This window comes from Poecilia mexicana, unplaced genomic scaffold (assembly GCF_051168715.1).
Source record: "Poecilia mexicana isolate PSO_F unplaced genomic scaffold, ASM5116871v1 scaffold_18, whole genome shotgun sequence".
Classification (NCBI taxonomy): domain Eukaryota; kingdom Metazoa; phylum Chordata; class Actinopteri; order Cyprinodontiformes; family Poeciliidae; genus Poecilia; species Poecilia mexicana.
In genome coordinates, this window is record NW_028263387.1 from 13,083,893 (window position 1) to 13,108,153 (window position 24,261).

Sequence of the window (24,261 nt, forward strand, 5' to 3'; positions counted from 1 at the left end):
GCGGGTTTGTTCAGCAGCTGATCGCAGGCTCAATCAGAGCCAACAGATTTAGGAGCTAAAAACAGCTGACAGCGCTAAAAAGAAGTGCTTGTCCCCCTCTTGCAGACTTCTTTTGTTCCAGGTTTCTTGTCACGCTCAAAGGGTTTTGGTTCTGTTTCACTAGCTTGATCCAGACCTGATAAACTGACAAAGTGAAACTCGTCAGAGGAATATCCTGCTTTATCTGGTGCAAAGCTAGTGTAGCATTCGACAACTCAAACACGGTGGCGGTAGTGTGAAGGCCTGGGACTAATTTCATTTGACTTATAGAATCATGGATTCTGCTTTCCAGCTCAAACTCCTGAAGGGGAATGTCCAGCTGTCAGGCTTGCATGATGCAGTAGAACAAAGATCCAAACCACACCAGCTAGTCCAACAGCTAAAAATACATAGAAGAAGGTTTTAGAGTGGCCTAGTCAAAGCCTGGACCTATCTGTGGCATGACCTTAAACACGACTCTCATGCTATGCTTAAGACCCCATCTAGACTTGAACTGGAGCTCGGCAATGCATCAAAAACAACGTGTCGCGATAAACACATGATCGATGCCAACAGATAATATTCGATCAATAATTTCACTGAACCTCAATCCAGAACCACACTGCATTCTGGGGGATGTAGGCAAAGGACAGACTTTAGCCTCTCAACCGCTCATGGCCAGCTAAGCAAGTTTGGTGGCATGAACTAACTCACTCACTCTTTGGTTACCGAGCAACTCACTCACTCTTTGGTTACCGAGCAACTCACTCATTCTTTGGTTACCTAGCAACAACCTGTTGAGCAACAGCTGTCTAAAGGTCTCCCCACTGTGCCTCATAACTGCTTACAAATAAAAAGAGTGAAAGGAGAAAATGAGAACAGCAGCTCAAGAGGAAATTATGGATGAAACTTGAAAGGCCAGACACCAACAGTTTGAAAGTATTTCAGTTATTTAAAACTAATCAATAATTATCAATATCGACTGATATGAAACCCTTACGTCGTGGTATGTTTTTCAGCCATATTGTAGCTTGAACTAAAAGACAGCAGCTTTGAAACGTCAGTGTTTAACTGCTTTTTTATGGCGAAATGATGCATATTTCGCCATATTTTGAAGAAAAAAAAAGAAAGAATAAAGGGAAATTGATTAAATTGCACAGATTCATAATAGTTTACAGCTGCTGTGTAGTTGTACTGTTGAACTCCAGACCGTGTCACACAGCCCTTTGCATATTTACAACAGCTCTGGGCATCGGCCCGATCATCCGTCACAGAGCCGTCTGTGTGCGCGTCTCGGTCTCAGCCCAGATTACACCTCCGTCCCTCGGATTTCCCTAATCAGACCGAGTCAGAAGACCAAGACGAGACGATGATGTGATCGCACGCTCTGCGCCAGGAGCCTTCGAGCGCTCCGGCATATACAGGTGCAGCGTGCGGACGAACACACACCCTTCAAGGCCTCCCACAAAAAAAAAAACAAAAAAAAACAACCCAAACAGCGGGTAGCTGTTCCCGAGGGTGAAGTTAGTACGTCACTTTCTTGAGCAGACCACCCAAACAAATCGAGACTGGACTTCAGAGAAGGACGCATCCTTGACTTCAACAAAAACACGCTCCAGCTCCCTCAAATGGATCGTTGGCAGATTTGCTCGGTGAAATTGTCCCACAGACATCTAAATACATGTGTGAGGAATAAAACAAAGATAAACACAGGAATATGGAGTTTGTTGGGCCTGGCAGCCGTCCCCATGCAAACACATGGCTTTATTTTTGCTTCACTCTGTCTGGGTAAATCCCGTTGTGTAATGCTGTAATTAGGCTAATGAACGAAGGTTGAGTTTGCAGCAAATTTCCATTTTAATATGAGTTACATAATCATAAGTCGGTGGGGCTGAGCCACCCAGACTATACAATCAATTATTCCAAAAAAAAAAAAAGAAACAACCAGAAAAAGAAGAACCTTTGAAGGATGAATTAGTAGTTATGTAAAGTCTACGCTAAATAAACACAAGCATCTAAATATCTAAATTAAGTTGCATGAAGCGCTTCGGGATTCAGACTTCTACCAACCCTGGATTTAGCCACCACGTGTTCAGTCCTGCTGTTTCTGCTGCACATCTGTATGCACTTACACTCTGCATTAATGTGAGCGGCACTGTGAGTCACTGTGCTGAGAGAGGCAGTCTGCCTTCAGCACAAAGCAAGACGTCCCAGCACATAAACAACCACATGTACACGTAAACATATATGTATGTATATGCCCTGAGCCTAACCCTCTTTAGGAGGAGGAAGGGGTCACATCCAATCCTGGAGCTTGTGTTTTACGTAACACTACTAGTGCTGTCAGTCTAAACTAGCATCGGCGTGGATTACACACCCTGCCAGACGGGTCTGTCGCACACAGGCAGACTGCTTTCTGCAGAGTAAGAGCGCACTTAATGGGCTGCTTGTCACGGTGCTGCAAAGCACAAATGTGTTCAGCCGATTATCATTTCACTTTTAAGTGGCTACATGAAGACATAATGATTAAATACAGGATTGCCAATTAAAATTTCAAATGTTATTTTTTTTTTTACACGAGTCTCGAAGTTTGTGTCAGATTTAAGTCCGTGTCGAGTAAGTGAACTGAGGAGGTGTAGATAAAAAAATAAAAAAATAAAAATGTCAAGTGTTTTGTTCTCAAATCAACAGGAACAATTAACATGTTTCATTCTTTTCGGAGCATTTCATTCAACACACAGGCAAACTGCTAGGAGTTATTTATTTAGGAGGTAAAGTTCATGAAAATGAGCAGTTTTTTTTTTTTTTTGATAAGAAAAAAAAAATTGACCCATGAGAAATTAGAAATCAAAAAAGTACCAGATGGGTGCCTGACTAAAGCTCTTGATACCAACTGCAGGTGTAATTAATATCTGTGATTTTGCTCAGGGGCCACAATTTGTTAAACCTAATTCATGAAAACAACACTTGTGCACGACTAACAAGCTGTATTAATGGTTTAAAGAAACTTTTTATTTTATCCTTCTGCAGCTTTTCTCCCCCTGCTGTCTGGGAAAGCAGCTGAAACACCAGTCACTAAATTTTAGTGACTAGCTAAATTAATGAAACATGAGAACTCTTCCTGTAGCTTTTGTTCAAATACCATTAACTGCGTTAAAAAAGTTGTGAACAAACTCTCAGTGAAACATATCAAAACAGAAAGCTACTGGAGTTTTCCCAACACAAATTGCATGTATTTTAACAAAATGATTGTGGCTCAAACCCTGATCTGGAAATCTCTAGACAACTCAATAAATTACCTGGAAATAAAATGAGTACTTAATGCTTTTTTTTCGAGGGGCTTTCCCCACATTAAAGTAGCTCAGTATTTCCTGTGGCTGGGAATAAATATTCCTGGCTTAAAACGTTTGCCTCAAAGTTAAATATCTTTCTACAGCAGGCATCATTTAGAGTGAAACAGTTCACTTCATTATCTTAACCATGAGGTTCCTTTTACACATTACATAACTGGCATCTAATAGGACCATTTCTGGCACACGACCCATGTTTAATTTTAGCCTTTGGCCCCCTCGGTGTTCGCCCCTGGGACATGCACACAGTCATTACCTATACTGGCTTATGGCTGCTGGAGGAAGAAAAATTCCCCTGTAATTACAAGCAATCGTAAAAACACACCCATTCTGTACATTTTTGGGGGTAAAAGCTGTGTCTCGACGCTGCTGATTGCTAAAGGATGAGAGCTCAGTTTGAGAGACTTGTAAAACGGCAGTAACAGGATGGTTAGAAATGCTGTGTGGAAGCAGAGGAAGCAGAGCTGCATAATGGTAAAAACAAAAAAATAAAAAAATAAATAAATAAAACGTTGAATAGAGCGAGCGTCAAAAACAGGGGAGGGGAGGAATTCCAAAAATCCATCAGCCCAGATGTCAGCCGAGGACAAACCGTGTGACGGACAAACAAAGGGAAGCAGCACAGATCCAAAAACAAAAAAATGAAGATGGACGCAGAGAGAGGAAAACAACATTTGAAAGGGGGAAAATTATAGGCTGCTGAGGAGAAGTGTCTCAGGAGAGGCCACTGGTCTTGGGGACTTGTCGCTTTTGAGGACTGCCAGCGCGCCGGAGCAAACACACGCAAACAAAAGGATCATTTATTGGCAGAGGGACGAGGGGGATGCTGGACGCAGAGGATGAAAGCAGGGGGGGAAACACTCTACAGAAGTATTCGAGAGCAGTGTGAGTGAAACACTGGCCCCATCTCAACATTCACAGCCAACGTGTAACACCCCCCAACCCATGCTGCCCCGTGGCATTCCCGGCCGCCGAACGGCCCCACCGTGGGACCCAGCAACCATTTTTACTTCAAAACACCCCATGCTTTCACCAACGTAGCCATCATTTGGCAATAAATCCAACACGTTGTTGCACGGAAGCGGGCTACTGATTGCTCATTTCCATCCGAGAAATCTATAAAAACCAACCGTCAAGTTCGGCTTCCTTGCGCACACACACACACACACACACACACACACACACACACACACACACACACACACACACACACACACACAAACCACAACAACCCCCGTATGAATATCTTGCTAATGCCTTAAATTCCTCATTAAATCCATCTGTGGAGCCGAGCTATGAAATGTTTACCACTAAACTCCCGAGCGGCTTAATTCCAACGCAGCTTACAGTGCAAATCATGAGAAGGCAAGCGGAGCTACTTCAGAAACAAGACAGAAGCCACAGTGTGGAAGGCTACCAAGTGTTTCACTGATGCATATAAATCCAAATATCCACTTACAGTCTCTGCTATCTGCTTTAGCTGCAAGCATTTATTTCTTAGAAAGTACCCATCATTTGGTGCAGACAGCGGTTCAAAGAGAATGCTTCTCCGATGACGAAATGTCTCGTGGAGACTTAGTTTAGTCATTGTTTAGCTGGGGTGGTCCTTCAAAGGCTGGAAAAATGCGCCTTACAGTAAGAATGGATGTAAACACGGAAAAATAAAAGAAAGTAGATGTAGATGTAGGAAATGAAAACATAAATGTCATTGATAGCTGCAGGAACCATACTCTTTTCAACCACTTCCTTTGATTATTCCCATTGTTTTGTTTTGTTTTCCAATTTCTTGGATGCCAGAAAGTCTTTACTTTTTCCATATTGCTACAAACTTATTCCAAGACAGATGTGACTATTTTACGTTTTAGGAAAATTTCAATTTATAATAAATGTAAAGATTTAAATAAAATAACAGGTGAATGACCATCCAAACTTACTGCGGTGACACACAAAATTGAGCAGGTCCCATTTCCTTGTTCTGTTAGGTTCCGTGTTTCTGTGTGTTTATTTTTGAGTTTCTCTGTGTTCAGTCCTGTGTTCCTGTGAGTCTCTGTCCTGTCCTCCCCGTTGATTGCTCCCCAGGTGTGTCCCATTCCCCTGATTACCCCGTGTGTATTTAAACCCTCCTGTTGTCTGTGTTCCTCGTCGGGTCCTTGTCTTTGTTTGTCATACTTGTATCGCTCTCCGGTCGTACTGCTAAGTCCTGGATTGCGTCAAGCTGTATTGCTCTCCGGTCGTACTGCTAAGTCCCGGATTGTGTTTGCTTGCATGTTAGTTCCGTTAATCAGTTGCTACCGGTACTTAGCTGTGAGCTAGTCTCTGCCGTGCTGCCTGTATGGACTACTCCAAGCGTCATCTTAATTAAAATCATCATCTTCATACCTGGGTCTCTGCGTTCTCTCCACCTCACCACCAACAAACCCTTTTCATGACAGAAGGACCCGACCAGACCGAGGTGAGGAACATCATGGACCCAGCAACCACCGCCACGGCTTCATCCGTATACCCTTTCCTTAAATCCAAGGACATCTACAATATTGAGTTTGAGGAGGATTTTCAAATTTTTTTCAAGATGTTTCAAGGAAACCCGTTTATGTTAGAAATTGTGGAAGAACTCTACGAAGAATTCCAGCATAAACAAAGGTTCACCTCACCTGTTCCAGCTCCGATCTCTCCAGCCTCTCCGTTGTCTCCTGCACCAGCCAAACCTCCAGCCGCCACCGTTAACTCGTTTCCTCCGCCAGTCCCAGCAGCCACTCCAGCTGCCGCTATCTGCCCGACACCTCCACCAGTTCCTGCCTCCTCACCAGCCACCGCCGTCCGCCCGTCTCCAGTCGCCACCGTCCCCTTGGTGCTGGGGTTTCAGGCAGCCAGACTTTCGCCTGGGCGGCAAGCGGCGCGGCTAGTGGCGTGGCCTGCTCTGTGGCTCCCTGAGTCTGCTGCCGGAGCGCAGCTGCCCGAGCTCCCCGAGTCTGCTGCCGGAGCGCAGCCGCCCGAGCTCCCCGAGTCTGCTGCCGGAGCGCAGCCGCCCGAGCTCCCCGAGTCTGCTGCCGGAGCGCAGCCGCCCGAGCTCCCCGAGTCTGCTGCCGGAGCGCAGCCGCCCGAGTTTCCTGAGTCTGCTCCGCCCGAGTTTCCTGAGTCTGCTCCGCCCGAGTTTCCTGAGTCTGCTCCGCCCGAGTTTCCTGAGTCTGCTCCGCCCGAGTTTCCTGAGTCTGCTCCGCCCGAGTTTCCTGAGTCTGCTCCGCCCGAGTTTCCAGAGTCTGCTCCCCCCGAGTTTCCTGAGTCTGCTCCAGCCGGCCTTCCTGCCGGCCCGGCGGACCCGCCTCCACGTCTCGGCTTTCTGCGCCGGAGACGCCGCCCGCCGGACCCGCCTCCACGTCTCGGGTTTCTGCGCCGGAGACGCCGCCCGCCGGACCCGCCTCCGGGACTCCGCTTCCTGCGCCGGCGACGCCCGCCGGACCCGCCTCCGGGACTCCGCTTCCTGCGCCGGCGACGCCCGCCGGACCCGCCTCCGGGACTCCGCTTCCTGCGCCGGCGACGCCTGCCGGACCCGCCTCTGGGACTCCGGTTTCTGTGCCGGCGACGCCCGCCGGATTCGCTCCTCCGCCCACCTGTTGGGTTGTTTTTCTTTGTTGTTCTGGACTCTAGCCCTCCTGCCATCGCCCCTCCGCCCACCCTGCTGGGTTGTTTTTTGTTATTGGACTTTTCTGTTTTTGTGGGCGTCTGGTATCCGCCCTTGAGGGGGGGGTACTGTTAGGTTCCGTGTTTCTGTGTGTTTATTTTTGAGTTTCTCTGTGTTCAGTCCTGTGTTCCTGTGAGTCTCTGTCCTGTCCTCCCCGTTGATTGCTCCCCAGGTGTGTCTCATTCCCTTAATTACCCCGTGTGTATTTAAACCCTCCTGTTGTCTGTGTTCCTCGTCGGGTCCTTGTCTTTGTTTGTCATACTTGTATCGCTCTCCGGTCGTACTGCTAAGTCCTGGATTGCGTCAAGCTGTATTGCTCTCCGGTCGTACTGCTAAGTCCCGGATTGTGTTTGCTTGCATGTTAGTTCCGTTAATCAGTTGCTACCGGTACTTAGCTGTGAGCTAGTCTCTGCCGTGCTGCCTGTATGGACTACTCCAAGCGTCATCTTAATTAAAATCATCATCTTCATACCTGGGTCTCTGCGTTCTCTCCACCTCACCACCAACAAACCCTTTTCATGACATGTTCGTCCTTGAAATACTTCTGCAGCCTAATTGAAATCCACCTCTGCCAGGTTCATCTGATTAAGCATTATCTTGTCGATGTAAGGCCTCACAGTCAGTGCATAAAGCAGATAACAGTGAAGCCAAAGGAACTGTCTGAAGATCTCAGAGACCAGATTGTGTCAAAGTATAAATCTGAGGAAAGACACAAAGCAGTTCTAGCAGCGTGAAGTGTCCTGAAAAATACAGAGGTCTCCATTGTTTGAGACTGGAAGCAGATTGGAGCTACAAAGACCCTCTATATCCATGCTCGCAATCAAACTGAGTACCCAGGGAAGAGAGGTAGCAAAAACCACAACTATAACTAAGATGGAAAACCAGGTGTTCCCTTGTGGAGATGGGAGAAATATCTTGCAGGTCAACCGTTGCTAATGCACTTTACCTACCAGATCTGACAGGCCAGACAGAAGCTGCTCTTCGCTAAAACGCACATGGCAGTCTGAAAAAGCACCAGACCAGAGCAAGCAAAATCCTCTGGTACAATAAAAGCAAAACAAAACACTTAATAGATCTTCTACACCTAATCCTATCAGTTCTGGGGTGATATGGTTAGGGGGTTTACACATCATACATGAAGTATGGTGGTGTTAGCATCATGCTGTGGGGAGGTTGTTTGCCACAAACTAGTCTGGGTAGACAGTGGGTTGGCATCAGCTAAATATAGGAATATAGGAATATAGAGAACCTGCTCCACTGCGCACTAGATGTCAGACCAATTTACCTTTAGAAAACAGCCAAGATAAGAAAGGAGTGGCTATATGAGGAGTATGTGAAAGTCTTTCAGTGGCCCAGTCAAAGTCTGCACTTAAATCCAATTAAACATCACCGGAAAAACCTAAAAATCACCGGCCATTAACGCCACTTATCCAATCTGACAGAGAAACAGGGGGCTTGTGGAGGGAAATTGTAGATGACAGCCAAAAACAGCTGCACCAAGGCAGTAGAGAGAAACCCAAGATAAGTTGGGATGCTCCAGGAAAACACTAAGTCATGGCTGTGAAACTTTTTGAAACCTCTTTTTTTTTTTTTACATAGTTTTGGCAATACGTATTTCTGGAAAAAAAAGAAAAGAAAAAGAAAAAGCTTGTATCTCATTATTGGGCCCTATTTGTAGCTCAAACTGTGTAAAACGAAATGTGAAAGTGAATATTTTCTGATGTTTCATCGTAATACGAATATGATTTTCAAAGCACAACATTTGTCCTTTCCGATGCTCTGGGCTTACAGTGAGGGATTTTATATAGACAAGTCAATCAAAACTAGGGTCAGCCGAACTGAATTTGGAAGCGCAATGCTTCAATAGGAAGACTGACGAGAACATTTTTAATCAGTTATGTATTTATTGTTTTGCCATTTGTCTTTTCAGAGGACGGATATTATGATGCCTAAGTTATTTAAATGGCTTGTGCTATATGTGTTCACCAACTGAGCAGAACTTTCCTACTGGGACAATAATGCATCTGTTCTATAAGGCTGAATGGTTCCCTTTGCTCCAACCTGCGCATATGGTAGATTTGCTTGACCGTTTCTTCTCTTAAAAAAGAAAAAAAAACGCACAAAGGCTCAACCGGAGCAGAATAATTCTTCTCATATATAAGCAGCAAATGATGATTAAAGATGAACACCAACAGGAAAACTTAAAAAGATGTCACAATTCATTATTGCTCAACACTGGAGAAATAAAACTGAGAAAGATCTCCAGAACATAGATTTCTTTTCATTGTTTTTATGACTGGACTATCTGGCCTACCCTAATTAAATCCTGCACAAGCAGAAGATTAAGGCCCTTAATGGGAATCAATGCTGGAGGAGCCAAACTAGGCTTTATATGCAGGTATATTGACAGTCTTATGAGTAAGACAGCTGTCTGTATTTTAATTTGGGGCCAGTTATGGTTTAATTGCAAGCATTGGTCAAAGACACTGGATTATCTTCAGAACATATTCTTTTCACTTTCAATCTTATAAAAAGCAAAGACAGCTGCAAAGGGTTAAGGTTGAAATTAGAAACGTGAAAACTATTCCAGTAAGTGTTAAAATTCCTACCTGTTCCCTCTTTGTTCCCGTTCTGATGTGTCCGTAGCTCCTCGGATTTGTAGAAGTCGATGCTGGCGTACGTGTTGAGGCTTGAACTGCTGCTCCCTCCAGCTGCTGCCCCCGTTCCCCCAACCACGGAGCCCGACCCAAGAACAGAGAACAGCCGAGATTGGGGCTGGCCTCCTGTGGCGCCTTCCAGACCAGCGTGGGGACTCTCTTTGTTGACCAAGTCCAAGTCTATGTAGTTGAGACCCTGCTCCGTGGATAATGTCTGATTGTTTGCGGGAAGTGACTGCTGTGCAGGGAGTGGAAATTGAGCTGGAGGATCAGTGACGGCACCGTTCCCCCACAACATGCTCTCAAAGCCGAGGCGGCGGGCGACGGCCTGGGTGTGCTCTGGAAAGAGGGAGGCAGTAGAAGAAGAAGTAGACGCAGAGGTGGACAGGGAGGGTGTGGCCACAAAGGTTTCTGAACAGTGCCGCCTGCGTCCTTGGGGATCAGCACGGATTACTTTAGCACCCTGGTCTGGGTTCAGTCCTGATTTGCCTAGAGGGAAGTCTAGACCCCGAGAGAGCACTGAAACAGAAGGATCAGTTCTTGTAGGAGAGGGGACTTTGGGGGAGACGCTTGGCGATGACCGAGGGGCAGTGTTGTTGTTCAAGCTGAAAGCCATCTCTGTGTAGTCTCCACAGGATGTAGGAGACTCTGTCTCAGTCACTGAGGGAACACTGTCTCTGCTTTTCCTAAGAGGTGGCTCAGCAACTTCAACAGTCCCTTGACACAGACTAGCAGTACCTTCCGTACAGGTTTTAGGGGCATGAGCAAGAACTGGGGGTGTGGGAGGGGTGTGGAAAGGTGGAAAAACTAACTGGGTATTGGAATGGGGTGAAGGGGATGGTGAAGGGCCGAGGTCCATGTTGACGTACTCTGATGGAGTTGGTGGAGAGACAGGGTCAGAGGGACTATGAGACAGGGGAATAAAGGTTTCTAGAGATGGAGTTGGTCTGTTTTGAGAATGCTGGTGACTTGAGCCATGATTCAGCAATGATCCATGTCTCAGGCCTCTACCTCGCCCAACTCCTACACCAGTCCGGCTGCACTGCTCCCCTTTAAATTCAATGCTCACATACTCTCCAGGGCTCTTAGGTTCTGGGGGTAAGGGGTTCTCACGGACCCTAGGAAGAGTGTTGGCCTTAGATACATCTACAAATAGGCTTACTGGTCTGCTTCTAAAGTGGCTACCTTGCTTTGTTAACCCACCAGAGCTCCGCCTCTGAGCAATCTTGCTCACCTCTTTGGGCTGAGAACCAGTTGTCACATTACCCAGAGCCTGGTTAGTCCTGTCATCGTTCTCTCCAAGACTCTCACTGCTAGCTGAGCTGGAGGAGTATGAGGACGAAGAGAGTGACTGGTGCCGTCCAGTCCCTGAACTGCCTGCTGTCTGCTCTAGATGCCCCCCCGAGTTTCTGCTGCCACCTCCCCCTCTGCTACAGTTCCCATTGGGGCGTCTACCTCGTCCAGGCCCATCGTCAAAAAGCCCAGAAGTGGGATTATGTTTGTACGATCTGGGAAGGGAATAATAGGAATACACCATCTTTGGGGGTGGCTGTTGGAAACTGGTATCCAAGTGGCAGTTGTGCTCATTTTGAGGGGGACTGCCATTCACAGAAGGTGCACTAATGGGAGACATGTTCATGTAGTCGCTACCAGCTCTGCTATCGGCACTGCCAACCCAAGCACCTTCAGAGAGGCTTCCACGCTGGTCAGGGGAGCAACTGCTGTTGGGTGACATTATCATATAGCCGTCAGACACTGGCAGGGGACGAATCTGCTGCGGGGGAGACACGCTATTGTTGGGGGTCATGGCCATGTAGTCATCAGCAGGCTTGGAATCTGATTCTGGAACAGAGATAGTCATTGTCTGACATGAGGAAACAGGAGGCTGGGTGACTCCTGGTAGCATGGACATGTACCCATTGTCCACACCTGCAACTGCTCCTGGACCACCATCAGTTTTTAACTCTCCTGCTACGTCCAAGTACCCTCCTCCCCCTACGCAAGAGCCTAAGGTTGATTCCCTTTGAATAGATGAGCAGGTAGATGCAAAGGACTCCCGACTGGTACTCCTTGACATAATGGCATAATCAGCTGAATCTTCATCCGTAGGTTCCTCAGCTCTGCGCTGGTGTGGGGCCAGTCTTTCCAGAGCCATAGGAGGCAAGGATGCACGCTTGCTCAGAAGCCTGCGTTCAGCCTCACATTCACGGCTAGAAGATCGACGCAGTACTCTCCTGGTCTGGGGCAGTGAGCCATTAGTTGGTGTTCCAGGCACAGGCTGGGAGCTGGACATCATGTTGCCTTGATTACTGTTGCTGACACCACCACTACTCCCACCTCGTTGACCCATTAGGATGTAGTTCGCTCCATCCTCACCAAGGCACTGGCTGCCAGTGCTGCTGACAGAGCTTCCTGGCAGGCTTGGAGAGGGTAGAACCGTGTGATCTCCAGGACTGGAGCCATATTCATCTGAGGAGCCGTAATCACTGGGTGAGCACGAGACTGAGGTATGATGAGAGGCTACACGAGTATAAGCACCAGACCCTGGGACAGCACCAGCAGATGTGATGGCTCCAAACTCAGATCCGTGCCCAGAGCTGGACGAGAGACTTGGGGCCGGTGATGGGGATGGGGCTGGAGTTGAAATGGAACGCATCAACCCAAAAGGAGTTTTAGCAGCAGTGGTTGGTACTGAGCGGGCTGACTTTGACCTGAGGATCGGGGTGGTAGAGCAGGAACCATTGGTAGAAGGACTTGTGTTTACACCGTGGAGCGGATTGGATCCTGCTATCCCATCTTCACTTTTCCCTCCATCGCTGGCGGTGCGGGACCTCGGGAAGCTGTGCCGAGGTGTGGGAGAGGCACTGGAACTGCCTAACGGAGCTCCCACATTAGCACCTAAGGTAGGCTCAGTTCGGGGACGGCGGAGGAAGCCCACCTGGCTTGGAGGGGGGTTGGGATGGTGGCGGCGAGAAGGAACACTGATAGGATTGGAAGCTGTGGCGCCTCCTCCAGGACCAGAGTTTGACTGAGACTTTGTGCGCTGGCGAAACTCCTCACTCAGGGCTTTCATGGCCTCCAGCAAGGTTTCATGCATGTTCTGGGCCACCACAGAATCATCGACCTAGAACACAACACATAAAAGTCAACGGATTAAACCCTAAAACAGCGCATAGTGCTTGAGCTTGAATGCAGGTTTTCCTGTAGTGTTGTTCACTGGTTCTTTAGAGCTGTTCAACTGGAGAATGTTAAAACCCAACACACACACACACACTACTCCAAGTCACACGCTCACCTGCATCCAAAACTCGCCGGGGCCCGTCACAGCAGAACGTCCCACCTCGACGAAGAAAAAGTTTTCCGAATGTCCGCAACGCCTGACGTTCATCAGCTGGAGCACCACAGCGGCTGCGTCGGAGTTCAGCTTCACAAAGTTTACTGTCTTGTCGGTAAGGCAGAGGCGATAGATGCCAACCAGGTTCTTGGCCTGACCCAGGCCTTTAGGCCACACCTTCACCTGCCAAACTTCTTTGAACGCAGGTCCTGGATTTGGCGCGCCATAGTCCCCTGAAGTCGCACTGTCGTTAGGGTTTTTACCTTCAAAGACAGAAAAAACATTTGCAGGTTACAGGAGAGAAAAATGAAACGCACCAAAGAACAAAATCAAGGAGTGAATTTGACTTTCATGCACATATTATAATTTACCAAATGTAGCTACCACTCTTGGTGGAAGGCAAGGGTTTTTTTTTTTATGAGTGCCATGCTTATGCTGGGGCTTTGAAATAGATTTTAAATCAGATCTTGAGCACAAAGTCAGCATGTATCAGCTTGTGAGACCGCCTCAGAGTACCTGCAGGCCTCATATCTGAGGTCCCATTTGTCAAGCACACTGGCATCTCAAGAGCCTCACACCCACAACCGGTATGGAAAAGCCAAACAGTCAACAATTGAAGCGCTGCACTAAAATGATGACTGCGAGAGAAAAGCCGCAATTATGGAAAAATCTCCGGCAAACCACCATGGAAAATGCTTCTTAAGTAAACCTCCTTTGAAACTAAAGCAAATTGATGATGCGCTAAAACAAAAGTTTCTCTGTGAAACAGTTTGCAGCTGAGGGAACAGCTTTCCACAGGGATGCAGTAATGCAGAAAATCTGATCTGTCTTCAACTTGCTTTGTTCAAAATGTTTATTTAACAAAGGCAGAGGACTTGGTTAGCTACTTTTTTTTATTATTATTATTATTTGCGTGCATATTTTGGGTTTAAAGTCACTGTATTGTTCAGATTATTGAGGCTCAGCATGTGATGTTTATCCTCTAAAAAGTACCTTCGCTCTGTCATGCCATGGGATTCGTGAAGAACAGGGTTTATGTTTAGACTCATTTACTTCCACCCACAAAAGACAAAACATCTGTCTCCCGAAAAGTAATTTAGCATTGAAAAAAAAAATAAAAATAAAAACCATGTGACTCATGTTTTGGGTGGACTAGGTAACTCCCCAACTAAATATCTTTAAACATGACCACTATCCTTCAGTGTCCCACATTTCCAGGTTCATTATGTTCCCAGACTGAACACATGTCTGAACATGATATCCTTCTACCAAGCAGGATAAATCAATGTCAAAACCACAGCAGAAAAACTTCTAGAAAAATTTTGAGAACCTGTCTCATTAGTCTGCCACATCTGGTATTGACAGGAAAAGTGTTTTCTTGACAGCTGAACGAGTAAAGACTCATATACAGTCATGGTGTAAAGAAAGTTGTCTGCCTCTGCGGTTAATTTGTTGTAGATTCATTTAGGGTCCGCTGTACTGTGCATCAATTCGTTGTGGTTTAAAGACGAATGAAGGTTGGTACTGGATGACTTTAATCCTTTTTTAACACGTCAGTGTTGGTTCAAAAAGTTAAACAGGGCCGATAATAACTGATGTTTCCATGTTGGTGCTGTTTGTGTGTTTTGGGAGAGGACTGGCCATGTCGGATTTGTTCTGCCATGTGACGGTCAGACTGGTGTGACACAGGACTGAACAAGAGAAGCAGAGTAAGTGGTGTGGTCACGTTTACACATCCAGAACAACAGTATTAATATCGACCATCGATTTCAGCCCATATCAGTGCATCCCTAGTCTAGACTTTAACTTGGCCAATGTAACACCTTGATGATACTTATTTTTCATTTTCATACATTTTTCTCTGACATACTTCGGACAAGGCTTCAGTTGTCAGCTGGCCTTATGGTCCAATTTGTGTCTTCAAATTGCCTGGGTCCTGTTGCTGGGAAACAAGCCCAAACCATCTCCTCTTTCATATCTTACAAGACATGATTATTTTCTTTGAAATTGCTCTGTCATGACGTTTAAAATGCTAACTGAGACCTGTAGAGTCTCACATGCAGCTCCTGCCTCCAAAAGCTGGACATTGTCACACAACGACAGTGTCTTCAGTCAGAGGCCTCGTCAGATTTGCTGCGACACTGACCACTAACAGAGATCCTTCCTGCCCACTGCATCACCGTCCACAATGATTCTTTGAATCTGCTCGGATTTGTGTTATGGCAACATTTAATTTAATTTTGGGGTAAATAAAGTATTTGAGTTGAAAGGTTATTGAGCAGCAAACTCCTGACAGGATACATTTAATCCAGAAACACCACATAATTTTATCAAGTTATGACGGTAGAACCCCTCTAATTGAAAGAGGATGTACTTTAGCAACGGAGTCATAATTTATCCTAATCAGAAAGTAGTTTGACCACAGCATAACAAATCTACGCTTCTGTGTCTGGATGTGCGAGCTTCTGCCTTCCTGCTGCAAATTTTGCAATGACTACCATATGGAGACAAGGGACTCCGCGTACACTGTGGTCGCCCTGTTAGACGAGCTTCTGTCATGATGAATATTTTTCCCAATATGCACACCCCCAAAAAACTTGCAACAATAAAAGTGACAGGCCTGAAGCGTCCCGCTACATCTTCTTTCAGTTTGCCCCCGCACAAATGGAAGATCGCACGATAGGAACTCGAAACAGACCAAGAATAGATGTTTTGTTGAAAGCCAGAGAGGATGGGGATTGGTGGCTGTGTGTGTGTGTGTGTGTGTGTGTGTGTGTGTGTGTGTGTGTGTGTGTGTGTGTGTGTGTGTGTGAAGGCACTCCCCCATGCACTAGATGGGTGTTTTCGTGCGCTGCTTTTCACTCCGTTATGCTTCCTCGACATGAGATTTACAACAGGAAGAGGTAGTTTGAGGACCTTTCAGTGGGACCAGAGACATGCGGGATCATAGGAGATTCTACAGATATTAGAGGAACAAGTGGGAGCAGCGGTTGCCCTAGAAAAGCTTCACAGAAAAATGTATATCTTTAGCCAATTTCCTTCTGAATTTTGCAAAGAAATGTAGCTCATCCAGAGTCAGTTCTCTTGCAAATATTAAAACCCCTCAAAAACTTTGAGAGGTCTTTCAAGACCCTTGCAGAAACTGATGCTCCTCTGCCAAACATCACAACCATTTGCTCGTGGTTACATAACACTGGTTTTGCTCCAACACAGAGCAGCATAAATTATAGATGCTCCCCCTCCCCACCCAAAGCTTTTACTCTGGAGCTCTTAATATTTCTTTTGTTGTTGTTGTTGTTGTGAATGTGTGTTTCTATTTGGTCCCCAACCAGAAGAAGTCCGTTGAGAAACCATCAGCATGTGAGCTTCCCTCCGCCAGCTCTATAAGTTACAACGAGCCCTCAGAAAACAGAGCGGCCCTCAGCCGGAGATGGAGCCCAAGGCCGACACCGGAAGCGTGTGAAAACTAAACACACCCGCAGGTCGACTGAGGATCCGATGACGAAGACTTGCTGGTTTGCATGAGGGTGAAAACTTTCAGACCAGCTTTTATGTAACCTTGAGGAAGAGTTTTGTTTTAGCATCACGTTCCTCCACCTCCCCGTTCAATAAACTAAAAGCAGCCCACATAGGCTCTTTTCACACACCATCTGTTAACTTCTATTTCAGCATGAACTTTGTAGACGTACGTGCAGTTCGCGAGCGGCATCCCGACACTGGCATCTATTCGCGGTCCTTCATATGCCAGCCCGGAGCCGAGTCCTTTCAGATCCTTTGGGAGGCTGTGATCTCGACCGGTTAGCGCAGCTGAGTTCATGCGGTCGCGGCAGAGAGCTTTAAGACGGAAAGAAATCTGGTTTTCCAGACTTTACGGGTGCATCGTGAAAGTTTGCATCGAGACTAGGTCAGTTTTAAGGTGGGTCACGTGAATGGAATGAAACTGCTGAGAGAACGAAAATAAACTTAATCGCAGAAACCTTTTTCCAATTTGGTTCAGCTAGAGAAACAAGGTAATAGGTGACTGGCTCATCGGAAAGTAAAAATGCCATCTTTTACCAGTTAGTGAACACACCAGCCAGGATACCGAGACTCCATCCACCCGTCCCTGGGGTCTGCAAACTCTTTAGCCCCTTTTTTTTTTTTTTTTATTTCCAGTGCAGCAAATTAAGTCTCATTTAGAACCACAATTGCTACGTGGCCTTTGGTTTTAAACAACCAACGTTTTATTTCTAATTTAAGCTGTTAAAAGAAAACCAAATGTCTGCCGAAACACGACGGACACAATTCCTTCCATTGGATGTCATTTGTGGAAAATGGTGTAAAAAAAAATGTTTAAAAACCACCTAGATTAGCAAAATGCCTCAAAGTTATCGTTATTATATCTATACTTAAAAACACTAGTTAGGCTCCAGAGCTACAGGTTGGAAACCGAGTAAGTGCTTCACACATTCATCCACCTAAAGCCCATTATTCCGTCCATCTAATCATCCACCGATTTGTCTTTCCATCGACCCATCAAGAGGTTTATATCTCCTCCATCCCTCTAGTATCCACATATCCTTCCTTGTTGTCAATCTGTTAAGTCACACTCATCCATCTGAGTGTGGCTACTGCAAGCTCTTTATCCGACACCTGAGTTTACGCTTCAAAATGTAACCTTTAAATCTGGATAAGTGGGGATTTTTAAATGTAAAAAAATGTTTTTACAAAAACTCCATTTTCTGCACAACAGAGTGACTACAGCACAAAACGCAAGGGGGTAACTGAGTAACTGAGGGATCTAAACATGTAATTGTGCAGAAATTTTTCGGCTAACTTTCCATAAATCCTGGTGGAGATTGATCCGGATCTGGAGCGCTTCCTTTAAAACTCAGTTCGTGGCTCGGCTTTGGCAGAGCGTGCAACTCCCCTGGTCGGCCTTAAGTCATTAAGAAGATGAATGGGACCGTTAAGGGAATATTAGGGGTGCCGTATTTACCCCCCCGAGGCTGCCAGAAGCTCGCTGAAGCGCTGTCAGCAGGTCTCAGAGTGACAGGCTAATTACTGCTGAGGTTATCACGCAAATCCTCAGGAAGCTGGTTCTCCTGAAGCCACTTGACAGGATTCAGGAACTAGAAGTCTTTTTTTTTTTTTGTTTTTTTTTTAAAGCCGTCTTTGCACCACTACCTTAAATCTATAAAAGAGCCATTAAAATTTGCAAGAGAACAAATTTAAATGCTTCGAGTTTATAGGAACACTTCTTTCTAGTCAGTTAATGCTGCCTGTAAATGACGGAGAACTACTCTGGCGCTCGCTGGGCTCTGTTTCATGTTTCTGACCTCACTGCTCGAACGCGCAGAGCTAGCAGACCGCAAAAAAAAAAAAAAAACAGCGCTGAGATACTTGAGGCCTAAACCATCGTTCTTTACCCTGTGTGTACACTACACCCCCCCCCGCCCCAAATGTCTCTCCAGCCCCAGCTCCCCAGCAGAGACCTGTGCAAACTGTGAGAGAGGAGGAAGATTTCCAGGCAACGACTTCAGTTTAATCTCTGCCCTCCATGTATGCCTGATCATTTAATCGTTTTCCTTAAAACGCATCTACTTCCTCGCTCTTCATCCATCTCCAGCATCGCTAATCCCCCATCCTGGTCCAGGCCAAAACTTCAGCACACAACTCTTCGTCAACACTCAACATCATCATCTGCCTTCGGGGAGTCGGTGGGGGGGGGTGGGGGGGGGTGGGGGGAATCTCGCATGTGGTTCGTGTTAGTCGTAAAGTACAAAACAAACATTCAGTATATGAAACAATCAGTGACACAAACGAGGTGAGGCTTGCCATTCCCTCGTGCCCAAACCGAAGCTGAAGGCTGGTCTGGTGCTGAGTTAATAAAAATTATACTAAGCAAGGGAGCAAAGTCAACGGAGGACAGAAATTAAGCAATTAGATGAAGCTGCAAAGCCTATCCCCTGTTGAGCGCCCCCGGTTTATCAGAACACAGCAGTGAAATGATGCCTGCTGACAAATTTAACATGAAACTTCAGTTGCAGCCCAAAAGCAGAGGGGTCAACTTCAACCCCCTGAATCCAGCTGTTCTGCGAAGGCCTCAGAGCTTTATGAGAGAACGATAACAAACGAGGCAAATCCGGAAGACCAAGGAACACAGCAGAGAGGTCAGAAAGACGTGGAGAAGTTCAGAGTAGAGTTAGCTTATAGCGCAAACTCTTGTCAGAATAGCTGTAGACGATGCATATCTGGTCTGTATGAAAAAGGGTCCGTTTGCCTCAAATCGTGTGGAAATAAACAGCAAACAAGTGGAAGAAGGTGCTCCAAATGTGTCACGGACCAGATTAAACCTTATGGCTAACGTTGTAAGAGATCGTCCGTCTAGAGCTGATGAAAGACGGACGCAGCTCACAACAAAGGAAACCCGTTAATGGCTACCGAAGAGATCCTGAGCAGACGTCTCACCTCCCAGGGTGGTTTAGTTCAAAGAGTAGTTATGTGTCAGGACAGCCTAGTCAAAGTCCAGACCCACATTCAATGGAAATTCTTTAGATTCTTTAGATGCTCCCCGTTCAATCTGACCGACTGTGATGCACTGAACAGGCAAAGGTTTTAGTTTCCAGATGTGAAAAGCCGGCTGACCCAAAAGGACTCGCTGCTGTAACTGAAGTGAGCATTACTTGGTAATCTAATCCTATAAAATCCCAGTAAAATTCACTAAGGTGTGTCTCCAAGAGGCAGAACAACTTTTGCAAAAAAAAACATAAACTACCGAGGACCCAGAGCGCATCCTGACTTTATTACTTCACACTCTGCTCTGCAGACTGGCTGTAGTCTCCTCTCTCCTGCTCCACTTTTCACCACAGACAGCAGCTTTCGAATGCGGGTGACATCAGCTGTTTATTATCTCAGCAGGTTTTTGGATGCTGTGACACGGAGATAGGACGCCTCTGTGTTGTGCTGCTTACTGGGCGACTTGGCCCCCAGCCACATGGACACTGTTTATTTTTCCAAAACAAATTAGAGGAGGTCTCTCCTCTAATTGACCCTTTAAAGCATCATTTACACTACAGCAGGTAACTAGCTTTAACTAACTAGCTCTTTAGCTTAGCAGAGGAACATCTCACAGGTACAGTCAGTTCTGTCACGACACATTTTGACCCGGAAGTTAATGTACTCAGAGATCAACAGACTTTAAATGCTGAACTTTGGAACTGGAAGACATTTTAAATATCCAAAATAAATTTGCAAAACAACAAATAAAAGTAAATGATGAAATCCCTAAACAAAACTGTCTTTCAAAAAAAGGGACAGTTGAAACCCACGCACAACACCGAAAACTTTTGTCCTCCAGCTTTCAAGAGAAAAATGATCAATCATGCAAATGTTTTACTTTATCCCGCGATTAATTGATTTGCGGCTTATTGCGACAGGCTTGGGTATAGAGCACAGAGGATTTCCTCTAATCTCCCTCTTTGTGACGCATTCGCTGGGAGGCCGGCAACGCAGATCACCTGAGGACATCCTGACACCCCGCTCCAACTTTTATGGGCCCGTTTCAACCGACAGCGATCGATGCAGCCTGCTGTAAAAAAGGTTACAATCCATCCAAAAATCCCCCGCAGCTCTACAGCGCTCAACATATTGGCACTCATTGACTAAATGGATTATCCTGCCTCTGGCTTTCCTCTGCTGCCCATCATCAACCCAGAGCACTTAACTGACAGTCAGCAGCAGCAGAGACAAAGCAGGGGACGGCGGGACATTGGGGACTCATGTCCACCATGTTTTTCTTTTTTTTTCTGTACTACATCGACTCAAAGAGCCGGGTGTGCGCGTCGCAGCCTGACGGAACCGATCGGACGTTGTGAACTTACGGGGCGCTAACGTGAGCAAATGGTGAGACGTCGCTCTCTAGCTGGGAAACCTGCAGCTAATAACGGTGAACATTCAGCTTCCTGCAACAACAACAAAAAAAAGCTCCTGTGTCTGACTTGTTTAGCCTTCGCAGCGCCGCCATCAGCCGACCCTCGAGACAGTAATTACAGCCTAATTAGGGAGATGAGAGGTTCTTCAACCGGGGCTCGACGTTTTATCGGCCTGCTTAGGGAAGTCCAGATCTGGAGGGTGGAAAAAAGCCACTCCAGGATAAACAAAAAATAAAGAAAGAAAGAAAAAAATAAAATCAATCAATACCAGCTACAAAAACAAACTATTAATAAACTCCTCAATAAACCCCGCTAAGCCGGTCGCAATGAGCAATTAATCCATTAACCGCATTCTAAACTAAAAGGAGCTCAATATATAATTTTTGTTCTGATTAACATTCCCTGAAGGTCAGTTTTGTTTACAGAGACTTCATAATCCATTTTGTTTATTGTTCTTGGTTGTCATGTCTTATTTTAAATCTTCCGCTGATAAAAGAGAGAAGTTGCATTGTAATGCCACTGTGAAAATATTACTTGAAAACTGTCTCAAAACAACAATTATTATGTTTCATTGCAATCATTTCAGGGACAGTTTATCGTCCAGAAAAATGTCTTACCGTGACATGACCGGCCCCAGCTTTATTTTACCTTAATTAACACACATTTAATACACATAAGGTCAGAAATTATGGGACAATAAGGCAAATATATGACCAAAGTCAAGCTTAAGGGGAAGTAAAACAGATTTTAAATGTTTTTATTACCTTCTATTTAAGGTAGTTAAGTTAAATGGCCCGACTGCAGTCAGAAAACCGTCAAACTTAGTTTCAAATTTGGTTCAGTTTGTCTACATGGATGCAAACTCATAACAAACGTCATCTCAAGGCACGTTTTTAAGAAAACAGATCTGATCCATTTCCAAAAGTATAAAACTACATATTCAACTTTATTCAGGACTTTGTAAGATAACCAGATCTGAACGGAGAGACGCCACTTCAGGGTGCAGGACTCCTTTAGAGATGATTAAGGTAAAGTGCAGTAAAGTTTTCTCATGCTTTAAACATCTAGAAACTTAAATGTGACAGGAAAAGAGTCTGAACTGATAAAAAGCCACGTGCAGCGAGACACTTTGTTTTCTTGTCTAATAACCCAAATAAATAACTGATAATCAAACAGCTTGTCATGAATCTTCAAGGCATGAATCAAACCTTCTTCTTTATCTGATGCTGGCCTGTTTGTTTTGGCACGTTGGCGAGCATGTGGGTGTGTTTGGTGATAGTGTTTCGCTCTCATTCGGACTTTATCACGCTCCTTTCCAGTGGAGGTCAAACTGCAGCTCGCCATGAGGCGGCCCGCTCCGCAGAGGTTAAACCTTTACACACACTCCGCCGCCTCCTAATAGCTGAGCAAACAGCCGCCCTAAAGCCCGATACTGTACTCGCTGCCTGAAAGGGTCTTAGAGGATTCAGCTGAATAAATAACGGGGGATTTTGTCCGGCTCGTGTTTAACTGCGGCCGGCTCCGGGGGAGGCCCGGCTGCTTTCAGCGAACTTCTCACGGACCGGAGCGAGGAGATATTGGGAGATTTAACAGAAGTTGATCCGAGCGGCTCCACAGGTATCGGATGTGAGGGAGCGGTGGAAACTGTGTGCCATCATCTCCGAGAGAAAACAGCACTGCAGACCGAAATCCTGACTCCGTGTGTGTCTGTCACACGCTGAACCTGCAGCCGCCGCCGCCGCCTCCGCGTCTCTGCACCAGCAGTGAGGCGAGCCTGTGTGACAGACAAGAGTTGGCCTTGTTCTCCTGCAAACAGCAGCCATGCAGCAGCAGTGCATACCACAAGGGGAAAAAAAAACAAAAACACTGCACACCCGCGTGCGAGTTCATGCATCAGCCAGCCGCAGCCTCTTTGTCTTTGACAGCCAGAGGCTTGAGTTATACAAGAAAGACAACACTTGTAGCGACAAAGAGGACGAGAAGCCGTCAGTGCGGTGGCAACGTAGCTCCAAAGGGACAACATGGCAGCCGGAATGACGTCTGAACGAGGACAGTAGATTGGTCTCCTTCAGAGAGAGAAGAGCATCCATTTATAGAACTGCTCTTCTTTACACTTTTGTCTTGTTGCAATGCAGGGAATCTGCAGGAATCAGCAAGTCGAATTTAAGACTTTGTAATACATTTTTAATACCAGCTTGAATTAAATTTAAGACTATAAATAAGGTGGGGTGTTGGGGGGATCCTGAGTTAAATTTTTGTTTTAGCTTTTTTTGGCACAGAATGCACCCAATCTCATAATGCTTGGCAACAGAGGTGAGCCAGTGGGGCAAACAAACATCCAGCCAATTGGTGAAAAAATTTGCACTTAGCCATGATAGATAGCTAGCTAGCTAGCAGGGGTATAATAGCAGCTAGTTAGCGGTAGCATCAACCACCTCAAATCACAGAATGCAATGAAGATCTCAAGCGAACAGAAAAAAGAAGTACATGTGCAAAATTAAAATCGCACTTTCTGCGATTAATGTATTTAAGGCCTTATTAATTTTTTGTAAAATAAGGTCTTAATTTTGGAGACATGAATTTAAGTCTTTTTAAGGATGCGCATCGGAAATGTCATTCTGTCTCGGGTGGGGATTTTATGAGGCAAGTTAACAAAAGTTGCGGAAAATTTCTGAAGACATGGTTTTCACAAATAAAAACCAGAAAAGTGTGACGTGGATTTGTTTGTTTACCATGACACCTTAACGTAATCCAGCCCACGATGCCTTCAGAAGGAGATGGTTAGCAGAGTGAGTGTAATTTAATCTCAGCATAAATCCAGCTGTTCCGTGAAGGCCTCAGAGGTTTATTAGAGAGCACAGCTGCACAAGTACCAAGACATGGCCGCCCACCTAAAGTAACAGGCCCGGCCAGCAGAGCATTAATCAGAGAAGCAGCCATGAGGCACATGGTAATTCTGCAGAGAGCTGCAGCTCAGGTGAGAGAATCCGTCAACAGGAGAGATAATTTGGTCTCTGTCTGAAAAAAATCCACTGATAAAGAAAAAGCACAGGAAGAAGTCAAGGTTGCCCTTTTCCACAAGGTTTTTAGGGACATGTGGAGGACGGTGCTGCATATGGTGGTGGCAGCGTCATGCTGTAGGATTGTGTTTCTTTAGCAGAGTCAGATAAAAGATAAATAAATAAAAAACAGGAGTCTGGGGACGAGGTTCATATGTTAGAACGGTCCAGGAAAAGTCCAGACCTAAATCTAACTTAGAATCTGATGAGATTTGTCAAATTTAAGTTTTATTTATTTAGTATTTTTGCAA

The 24,261-nt window shown here is 45.7% G+C and overlaps 1 protein-coding gene across 1 annotated transcript in view; it reads right to left on the bottom strand.

The window, feature by feature from the left end:
• Positions 1-24,261, bottom strand: part of LOC106934130 (insulin receptor substrate 1-B) — a 63,060-nt gene that overhangs the window by 26,868 nt on the left and 11,931 nt on the right. The window contains exons 2-3 of the mRNA XM_015013840.2: positions 13,000-13,301; positions 9,657-12,828 (exon numbers count right to left, since the gene is read on the bottom strand). Of these exons, the coding sequence (XP_014869326.1) occupies positions 9,657-12,828; positions 13,000-13,301 (3,474 nt within the window). The remainder of the gene's footprint in view (positions 1-9,656; positions 12,829-12,999; positions 13,302-24,261) is intronic.